The sequence below is a fragment of the Eriocheir sinensis genome, chromosome 56, assembly GCF_024679095.1.
Source record: "Eriocheir sinensis breed Jianghai 21 chromosome 56, ASM2467909v1, whole genome shotgun sequence".
NCBI lineage: Eukaryota > Metazoa > Arthropoda > Malacostraca > Decapoda > Varunidae > Eriocheir > Eriocheir sinensis.
Window position 1 is genome coordinate 7,372,819 of NC_066564.1, and position 11,570 is coordinate 7,384,388.

Consider the following 11,570-nt stretch of genomic DNA (forward strand, 5'->3'; position numbering starts at 1 on the left):
ATTTTCTTGATGTTTATTTAATTATTTTCTTCAGATTGACCGGGATGGCAATGGCTTCATTGATGTGTCCGAGCTCAAGAAAGCCCTGGATGTGGTGGGCTTCAAGCTCCCACAGTGGGAGGTGCGCAAGATGGTCGAGGACTGGGACAGGGACACCAAGGGGCCTGGCAAGGGGAAACTGAGCTTTGAGGAGTTTCAGAATGTGAGTCCTCTATTACTGCTAACAGCTTAGTAGTAATAGTAGTAGTAGTAGTAGTAGTAGTAGTAGTAGTGCCTAGGCCCTTGGGGCTGGGATGGGCGAAGCAAAAATTTATACATCATGTCAGTTACTATAAACAAAATTCTTCTGTGCTGCAAATGGGCTGAAATCGGCTCCCCCTCAAAAAAAGCTTACTGGTCCTATAGGCTGAGAGAAAAATATTGAGCAGCCATGTTACTCTCGCCTCAGTCATTCAAGGGTCATTCTCCTCATGAAATTGTGTGTATTTTACTTTTCTTGCACTCCTTATTCAGTTATTTATTGACTGATTTGCAGCACTAGGTTGAAGCAGTTCGTTAGAGTGCTACAAATTTGAATCACATTAAGTAGAAAAGACTCATGCAGTAATGTGTCATCGTATGTTTAATTGATAATCTTAAATCACTTTCCATTAAATTGACATTCTCCTGTATTTCAAGGACATGCTACAGTGCTATGCAAATTGAAATATGCTTTCTGTTTTTCGATAGATGTGTGCTGGATTGAAAGCGCAAGATGTTGCAAGCACTTTCAAGAAGATGGTGAACAAGCGAGAGAACCTTGAGACCCTTGGAGGTATGTCCACAGCCTCTTCTGAGGGTACTACACACTCCGTGAGGCTGGAAGAGCAGCTTGCATTCTCAGACTGGATCAACTCTAATCTTGGCCATGATCCTGACCTCCACCACCTCTTGCCTATTGATGGTGAGGGACGCTACCTCTATGACAAGGTCAAGGATGGTATTTTGCTTTGGTGAGTCAGTTTTATTTATTTATTTATCTACTTAATATTCGTGTGTAGTGTAGTGCAGTGCAGTGTAGTTAGCGCAGTATAGTGCAGTCCAGTGTAGTGTGGTGTGGTTTGTATTGTTATGTGATGCAGTGTGTTGTGTTGAGCCATGTTATGTTGTGTTGTGTGCACTCTTGGCTAGAATCACTTCCATGTCCTGTGACCTCTTTACTTTGGGTGTCCACAGCAAGGTGATCAACCATTCCTGTCCTGACACCATTGATGAGCGAGCCATTAATAAGCGGAACCTGACAGTGTACACCAAACACGAGAACCTCACCCTCGCCCTGTCTTCCGCTCAGGCTATTGGTTGCAATGTTGTCAACATTGATGCTCATGATCTTGCTAAGGGTGAGTTTCCAGGGGCATCATTATTAATTTTCACTTGATTACTTTTCCTATACCAACAGGAATATATATCCAAGGATTTCAAAGACACAAACCCGTGCATTCCAAGAAATGGTAATCATGTAATTTTTTCTCCATCTTCTTTTATATATGGTGTCTGCATATTATTTGATTTTATATAAATAACAGTAATAATAATAATAATAGTAATAATAATAATAATAATAATAATAATAATAATAATAATAATAATAATAATAATCACTTGCATGTGTCATTAAGAAAGTTTAACTGTTAATGTCAGTGTAAACATATGAAAAATTTGATGTCATTAGCATAAACTGTTTAAAACAAAATAATACTGTTTACAGTAGCATCAACAGCTAGAGTCAACAGATTTTTAGTGACATACAAATGCAGACCCAAAATGCATATTTCCTTATGTATGTAATATGTGTAAAATATAAAAAGTAATTCATTATCAATCACTCAAGATTTATGTTATATCATTTTAATCTCATATATGTTCTCTAGCAAGAATACGTCTACAGTAGATCCTCTATGTCATGTGGGAAAGGTACCAAAGAATTCTGCATTAAAGGAAGGTTTTTTTTGTTGATAGCTTCTTCCTGAGGTTATATATATATATATATATATATATATATATATATATATATATATATATATATATATATATATATATATATATATATTATATATATATATATATATATATATATATATATATATATATATATATATATATATATATATATATATATATATATATATATATATATATATATATATATATATATATATATATATATATATATATATATATATATATATATATATATATATATATATATATATATATATGATCAATTATAATAGTTTGATTTCTTTGCTTTTTTTAATATTACATCCATCTGTAAGTGATTATTTGACTTGCCTGCATTCTTTTTTGGAACAGGTAAGCCCCATCTGGTTCTTGGGCTGCTGTGGCAAATCATCCGCATTGGGCTGTTCAACCAGATCACGCTGGAGCACTGTCCAGGCCTGGCTAACTTGCTGCAGGATGGCGAGAAGATTGAGGAGCTCATGAAGCTGTCTCCTGAGGCCATCTTGCTTCGATGGGTCAACCACCACCTCGAGCGTGCTGGTGTAAACAGGTAATTGGTTAGATTCAGTATATTTTCCAAAAAACTTTAATGTCTAAATATATATATATATATATATATATATATATATATATATATATATATATATATATATATATATATATATATATATATATATGAGATACATTTTCATTTTGTTTTAAGTATTTAGGTATTTATTTATTTATTTATTTATTTTTTTACATCAAAGATCACGGCTCAAGGGCAACAAAAAGAGACAGGACAATCTTTGGCGGAGGTGTGCACTCTCCGAGTGCTATGCATCTAGTTGTTGTTGTTATTATTATTATTATTATTATTATTATTATTATTATTATTATTATTATTATTATTATTATTATTATTATTATTATTATTATTATTATTTGCTATTATATTTTTTTAAGAACAGGGAGGTTTGGGAGAGGCAAGGAATATAAAAGTTATTTGGTCAAGTGGTATGAGCATATTTATTTAGGTGGAACAAGAGAAGGATTTTCTTGGGAAGAGTCTTGCTTTTCTGGAAGTTCAGTAATGTTGTTTTCCATAGACGCTGCACCAACTTCATGGGTGACATCAAGGACTCGGAGATCTACTCATACCTCCTCAAGCAGATTGCTCCTAATGAAGCTGGAGTCACCATGGAGGCACTCACGGTCAGTATGATACAGTGTTCACTTTCCTCCAGAGAGTTCTTATGTTTCAAAATCTCATTTTGTGACCGAAGCTCAGATTTCACAAAGCGGCACTCATATATTGTGCAAGTGCAACACAACATCTGTTGTGTTTTAGCAAAGTATTTTGAATTTGTTCGCTTTCCCATATCATGCAAAGAGTGTTATTTGTGTGATTGTCATGCATGAAATATCTTTGGCCAAATGTGTGAGTGTTTTTATAATCTAAGAATATGGTCAGCTCTGCACATCCTCATCAACTGGTCTTCAAGTTCAGGGTACCATGTAGTCTTTGGGTTTATTACCGTCCCATCTATGGTGCAACAAAATGGGTTTCTCCAACTTTATCTTTTTCACTTCACATTTCTTGAATGTTCATTTTGGAAACATTTTTTTAGCTCCATTTATATTCAAAATAAGAGATGACATATTGTAATATTAATAATTTTGATTTTGGACTATTGGTTCTCTTTCTGATGGTTTTGATATAGTAGAGTACAATAAGTGGACATGTTTTATTTATCCTGCCCATATTTGTCATTTCTAATTCTTGTTGATAATGATGATACTATTTTGTATAATGGTTTAGCAAGACATTTTTTATCCCTGCAGGAGCAAGATTTCATCCAGAGGGCTGAGTTGATGCTGCAACAAGCTGAAAAGCTGGGCTGTCGCAGTTTCCTCACACCTCAAGATGTGGTGGAGGGTGTGTACAAGCTCAATGTGGCATTCGTGGCCAACCTGTTCAACAACCACCCTGGCCTTGACAAGCCTGACAACATTGACTTTGAGGGTCTGGACCACATTGAGGAGACTAGAGAAGAAAAAAGTTAGTACACTTACAATTTGACTCAGATAATTCATTTTCCTATAAATATTTATAATAATGATATAGATTCTATGCAATCAATAGGTTAATTGGTAGGGTTGATCTTAAAGTGCATGCATGTTTCCTATACTATGGGGCCTTGCTTTGTAAATTTAGTTGGTTCCAAAAGTTATTGTGTTCTGCAAAAGTTTTAATATCTAAACATCAGGTTAATGGGTGTTTGCCTAATATTTTCCAGAGCTCAATCTTTTTTTTCCTCTTTTTTTTCTTCATGGTAAGTTATAGACATGTAGAGTCCTTATAATGTAGTAATCTTCTGATACAAAAGGTTATAATTGTCAATGAAATTTATGTCACTTCCATTCAGTTGCAAAAATTCTTCCATATATTATAAGCCTCTACCATACCGTACTCAATGTACAGGTAGTCTGCGTTGTTTGTTGCTAATATCAGCCACAAAAACAAGATGTAAAGCAATTCAACAAGAAATGAACCATTGTAACCCATAAAATTACAATTATATAAGGTTCAGAGACCAAGGCTGACCTTAAAATATAATTAATTTATATGAGTACTTAATATTTCAGAGATGTTGTACTGACCTATGTGCCTTTCTTTAGCTTACCGCAACTGGATGAACAGTATGGGTGTCAATCCTCACGTCAACTGGCTGTATTCAGACTTGGCTGATGGAATCATCATCTTCCAGCTGTATGACATCATCCGACCGGGTGTGGTAGACTGGAAGCGTGTCCACAGGTACTGGCATGGACCCTGTAGCTTCTGGTTGCTATTGCCGACCTCTACATATAAACCGCTTGTCCAAATGTTGCAAATTTTTTGTACAAATAATGTTATGCATAAGTATAAATCTTAACCTGAGAACGTCAGCAGACCCTTTTCAGGGCTTTCACGAGTCGTGGCTGTGGTACGGTGAACCCTAAAAAGGGCTTGCCATAAAACACCTAATTCAAGCTAATTGTAGGCGGTGGTGGCACAATGCCCTAGGTCATTGTGGTGGGTGAGTGCTCTTGAGGTGGGCTTTTTTGTCATAGGTGGTGCTGTAAGGTCATGGCATACTGAATTAGCTATCCATACAGTAATCACTTGTCAAATTATCTATAGTGGACAACAAGCGACTTTTGGCTTGATGCCACGCATCACAAGACTGCTTATTTTGTAACAAACGCCACCCAAAAAGAATGGAGTTTGAGTAAAAGTAAATATTTTTAACGGCTTTATGATTATGAAAGGAGTACTCTGATATACCTTCCATGCTCTTTTCTTTGTCTCAAAATGCAGTGTAATTTTGTCGTTTCTCGGCCACTTCTCGGCTGTCCCATAGCCGAAGCCTACGGGTTAAATAGGATTTCTGATTTCTTTGCCTATATTCCCCATAAGAGGAATTTACAGGAGACTGAGGTACAGCAGGTAGATACAGAATGATAGAACATTGAAAGATACATACTTGTAGTGGTGACCTTGTTTTTCACGCATGACTTTATTTATCCAATCCACAGCAAATTCACCAAGTTGAAGAAGTTCATGGAAAAGTTAGAGAATTGTAATTATGCCGTGGAACTTGGTAAGCAGCTGAAATTCAGCCTTGTGGGTATTGCTGGACAGGACCTTGCTGATGGCAACCCCACCCTCACACTGGGTGAGTGAATTTTGTTTATCTTTTAAATGTAAGCTTTATAAGTAACTGCACTGAACACATACCTGGCTGAGAAGATTCACACTCAAGAGTCCATATTGTCATACATTCATCTTTAAAAAAAAAGGACTTTTTTCTGGTTTGCAACAAGATAATGTTTTCAAAATCATTGAATAATTAGATTTTTAAATTTCTTATTTTTTGGTAAGCGAATTGTTTTGTTCCCAGCCCTGATCTGGCAGTTGATGCGGGCATACACCCTCTCCATCCTGACACAGTTAGCCGAGTCTGGCAACCCCATAGTGGAGGCTGAGATCATTACTTGGGTGAACACAAAGTTGAAGGAAGCTAAAAAGAACTCCGGCATTAAGAGTTTCCAGGATTCCAGCCTGCAGAATGCTGTGGCTGTAATTGACTTAGTGGATGCCATCAAGCCAGGAACAATTAATTATGATGTTGTTAAGCTGACTGGAGATGAGGAGGTAGGTGGTTCATGCCTTGTGGTGTCTTATGTTAGTGAGCTTCTGAGACCTTGTCTTAGTTGTTTATAACAAGGTAACCAAATAGGTTCACATAGTAACTTACATTTTTCTGTAAATATGTGATATATGTGTATATATATATATATATATATATATATATATATATATATATATATATATATATATATATATATATATATATATATATATATATATATTTGTGTGTGTGTGTGTGAGACATATGGCTGACTTTCATAACATTGCAGGACAACAATGCAAATGCCAAATATGCCATATCAATGGCACGGAAGATTGGTGCCCGCATCTATGCCCTGCCTGAGGATATCACAGAGGTGAAGCCCAAGATGATTATGACAGTGTTTGCCTGTCTGATGGCTCGAGACTACATACCCAACATGGATACGAAAAAAAACTGAATAGAACAACATAGGAATGATTGATGTACATGTTGTGTGAATGATATGTAATGTTTTTAATTGTGTATAAGACTTTTTTATAAATTTTACATCAAGCTTTCCTACTATTGTGTATGGCTAAGGCTTTTTGATGTGAACAGTCAGTAACATAGGCCTCATGCCTGCTTAAAGGTAAATACCCATGAAACGTTTAGTGCCAATGCTTTTACTCAGTCACCTGACTTAAGAAAGTATGAGAAACTTTTTGACCATAGCCTGTGCTTTGAAGCCACTGTTTCATGAGTATTACCTTGGCAAGCATCCTTTTACATGGACCATTTTCCCAACTTTGCTTGGACGTCAGTTGTATATACGAGTTTAGTTGCTACAACAATGAGCCAGAGTTATGGCTGTAGTTTTTATATCAGCATAAGTAGTGTTTTATATTGTAGTGTGCAGTTACAATTTGTGAGAGTAAAATAGTCACCAGTCTGACCAAAGTATTAAAAAGAGTGAGAATATGTATACCTGAGCAAATTTTGTACTTTTCTGCCCAAACTAGTGCAATCAATGTCACTGACTCATCAAGTTGCATTCCAAGTTTAAAGACTGAGCACCCTTAGTCACTAATTCTATTAGAAAAGGAAGTACTAGCACATATCTTGTTCATTTACAATGGTTTGATGGTCTTCGTAATCCCATTGTTGGTGAAAGGTTCCTATATTGCAAAATCAAAGATCACTTAAGAAGCAACATAATAATGTTCTTATGATAAAACCATCTGTATAAGGAATTTTTTACTTGCAAATCGAAAATAGCATATCTCAGGGCAATATCTCAGTCCCTTCATGGCTTCCCATATCTAATGCTGCAGTGGTAGCAGATTCTGTGATGTTTCAGCCACTCTAATTATGATGTTGCTAAGCTGACATATGTATGCTTCTGGTGACCCAGTTTCCCTAGAGAAATGTGAGTTATAGAAAAAAAAAGGAGTGACAATTAAATGATTGTTCACAGCAATACATGCAGTTAATGGGGGCCCCAGTCCCAACCTAAACCTTGTTTGATGTAGAAGCAACATCTCTTTCAAATGCCTCTTATAACCATGCTATGAGTACAGAGGTCCACAATTCCCACTCCCAATGCCATGAGTGTGAGTTACCTTGCTGCTGTCGTGCCGATGCCGTCCAGGTCTGGGCAGGAACTTGAGTGTGAGGTAGGATGAACTCATTGCGTGATCTCTGCAACCCAGGGTGCCACAGCAGGGGAACACACCGGTCAAGCTTGAAGAGTAAGGCCAAGACACACAGAGTAGAGCTAGGTAACACAAAACATAATGTCTACTTAGTACTGTTGACAACATAACCATAGGTACGTACGGTAGTGGCAGCAATGAGTGAGGTCAGATGGCGGTGTGAGCGCGCTACTCCATAGCTGGTGAACAGCCAGGCTTGATTTGGCCAGCTGGTTGGTTCAGTGGCTGCCGGCTGTCTTGACCCACCTTCTTGTCACTACTGCTGCTTGAGGCAAGGGGGTTGCCTATGAGTGGGGTGACACTACTGCTGGCTGGCTGCATGACTCCCTTTGGTGCATTCTGGGCCCACAGCCTTCACCTTGGGTCAGTTCCTCAACTCCAGGTACCACAGCACTTGCAAGCTATTAGTGATAAACCTGCCAGCTGACCCTGGAGGCCTTTGACCCTCTCACTGTGGGGCCTCTTCCACACCTTACAGACTCCTTCCTCAGCGAGTCACCCTCCATACTACCACTCAGACAGTGGCAACCCCTTGACTGTTACACATCTAACCTCGACTGCCTTTGTTTGGCTGCCACCGCCCACCCAAACAGCGCAATAATGCCATGCAGTAGAATAAGGAGTAATGTATCCTGTAACCTTTTTATTTTATTAATCTTCATACATAGTTATGAAAGTTGATCATTTTAAACACTTACAAGCAATGTCACATCATGGAAATATCATATAATTGACATACATGCAGGCTGCATTAAAGATTGCTGTAATTTGCACAGAAATAACTGATGAATGATAATTAGATACAATTATGTCCATAAATGTGGTAGGTATATCTGGGTGGGTGTTTCATACTAACAGGTTCCATCCTTGGGCTTCAATATGCTGCTTAATGTGATTAAATTTTGAAATGTAGAAGTCTGATTTAGAGGAAGTCTTGTTGCTGACCTTTGGTAATGATTCCACTGCTACCTTATGATGATGTAAGAGAAGAGTAATATCTGATGTGATGGGAGTATAACATGAAAATCAAAATGGAAGGTATTCTGTTTAAAGTTTTCTTAAGAATTTTATGTTAAGATGGTTTCTTGTGGATCTACAGATCAATGGTCAACCATGGTTGTGAATATATATTTTAAAGTGATGTTCTAATATGTGACCCACTGGGATACGACACTGTCAACACTCGGTGAAATGCAGGAGTGTATGTTTGTAATCCACCTATTAAAACTCAGACGAGTAACTTCACATCACAGTTTCTACATACATAGTTTTTTCGTGCAAACTTCACTTAGCATTCATTTTTCATACTTTATGATTTTGCTTGACTTATGGGCAAGTGCAGTGATTGTGAAGGTAATCGTCTCTCACTCTGCCAGCTAATGGATATAACTGAGCAGTAGAACCAATGTTTGTCAGAAGAATAAGCAGTGGTAACATTGTTGTTTATGTTATCATGAATAATCTGTTAATGAATGTTCCTTTATAATATTTCTTTGTTTCCAAGAAATTTGACTGGTAGTGGCCAATTTGATGCATTTTGAGTGTGATTGTGACAATACAAGTTTTGTTGTGGTTCAGCAGGCAAGTTTTATGATGCCTTGTCCTACTGTGATAAAAGGAAAATATTAATTTGGTACAAAAGACTAAATACTGTTTTCATTAGTAGAAAATAATTTTGGAATATTTTGTGAGTGACAAAGTTATTGATTTGATCATGCTTTAAATATCTTAGTTTGGTACTTATGTGTGGGACCAATAATTTATGGGAGATTAAGTGTGATAAACAACAATGATGTTTCATCTGGGTAATGCTGGTGATGCCACCACAGACCTACATGAATGACAACTGCAGTTAAAGGTACTTAGCCGTTTTAACATGGATAACTGGAAAATACACATAAATTGTTTTATAAATCTGCAATTTTCAGCTAAAGTGACTATATGGTGCATTATTTCAAAAGAAAGATTTGTTCCTTTTTAAGTTACAAAAAATCCTTATACATGGATTGGTCATTCCATCCTGTAAGATAGCTGTATATGATTTAGCTTTTCAGACGTTTCTGAAACCATGTTACATATTAAGAACACTATGATTTTAATTTACTAGTTAAAATGTAACAAGTTTACACACACACACACACACACACACACACACACACACACACACACACACACACACACACACACACACACACACATTTTGCCAGCTTTAGAGGTTTAAGGTTGGCCAGTCCACCAGACAAAATGTTCTAATCACAGTGAGACCCTGACCCAGCCTTTCTACTGAAGATATTACGCTTTGTTTCCTCCAACATGAAAATTGACCCATGCACATGACTTTACATTGTTGAGAGCTGTAGGCATTCTATCTAAAAGTAATCACAGTACATGTAGATCCATCCAGATTATATTGCCCTATTTTGGTAATTTGAAGCTAGTTGAATTAGTAATATAGTTTGCAGCATTAATATTTTGCAAATGCATGTTTAAATACATTTGCTACTTTTGTTCAGAGAATGTTTAGCATAGTGAAAAAGGTTTACACTTTCTTGTTTGTTGTTTTGAGCATCAAAATAATAATATTACCACAAAGAGAAATCACGATCATGGCTTAGGGGTCCATTAGACCTCAAATTATTACGGTTTCTGGATTTCTTTATTATTATTATTTTTTAAGGCACTAATGCTTGAGAGCTTGTGATAATCCTGGAGTGTTCTCCCACAGTAAGATAGGTACACAGGCCAGTCCTGAAGAAGCCTTTGTGGCCTGACTGCCAGTCTGGTCCAAAGCCAAGTCCACATTGGGTCTCAAGTTGCCAGATAAGTTGAGCAATTCGTTGCAGATACCAGTGTTGCCAAAAGTTTACTTTCCTACAAGTAGGGTATATCTTACTTCCTTGTCTGTTGTTACTCTACTGTTGGTAACTAGTTCTGGCAATGAGTTCTGCAACACCATGGAACTTGAGGCCCAGTGTGGCTGGGGCTTTATGGTGCTTAATCAGGAGTTTCCATGAATAGGTAATATGCAAAATACTTTTCTCAATAGTGCTAATATATTAAAATCACTACATCACACAGAATCAGAAAATCAAGGGGATCCAGCAGATCATTTTTGAAACGAAAAATAAATGGCAATACTTCCTGGGCATCAGTTAAGGCACTGCCTCCTGTAGAAATATTTGTGATTTGTCATTGTCTTGATGCATTTATTAGTGTAAAAATATGTGGGGAAACTATACTGATTGGTGAATTGTGCTTTATTATTTTTTTATTGCTTTACTACTACTACTATTACTACTACTACTACTACTACTACTACTACTACTACTACTACTACTACTACAACAACATTACGATGACAATTGCTTGTGTTAGCTATTTAATCATTATTCATGGATGCATACTTATATATTTCCATTGCTAGAATCACCAAAACAGGAGGGAAGAGTTTAAGCTGCATTACCTTCTATATTACAGTGGTTATGTCATTGATTTTTGTTTAATTATTATTTAACATGTTCCGTTATAAAAAGAATGTATGTGATTATAATTGCATCAATTATTTGTGAATGTAATTAAGAGGTATTGAATGAGTATAATCTACACAATAATTCTGACCAGACTATCAAGCGCTATGCTTCCTTTCTTAGTTAGCTGTCCTGCTGCACTGTACAAAGATTTTATTTTAATTTAAACAAAATTTCATAAATGATAGTTA

General features: G+C 36.5%; 1 protein-coding gene across 1 annotated transcript in view; it reads left to right on the plus strand.

Moving 5' to 3' along the window:
• Window positions 1-11,570, plus strand: part of LOC126984233 (plastin-2-like) — a 50,152-nt gene extending 38,582 nt beyond the window's left edge. The window contains exons 2-11 of the mRNA XM_050837789.1: window positions 35-202; window positions 730-992; window positions 1,216-1,379; window positions 2,353-2,551; window positions 3,090-3,195; window positions 3,826-4,042; window positions 4,663-4,801; window positions 5,563-5,702; window positions 5,928-6,181; window positions 6,448-11,570. Coding sequence (XP_050693746.1) covers window positions 35-202; window positions 730-992; window positions 1,216-1,379; window positions 2,353-2,551; window positions 3,090-3,195; window positions 3,826-4,042; window positions 4,663-4,801; window positions 5,563-5,702; window positions 5,928-6,181; window positions 6,448-6,618 — 1,821 coding nt within the window. The 3' untranslated portion in view covers window positions 6,619-11,570. The remainder of the gene's footprint in view (window positions 1-34; window positions 203-729; window positions 993-1,215; window positions 1,380-2,352; window positions 2,552-3,089; window positions 3,196-3,825; window positions 4,043-4,662; window positions 4,802-5,562; window positions 5,703-5,927; window positions 6,182-6,447) is intronic.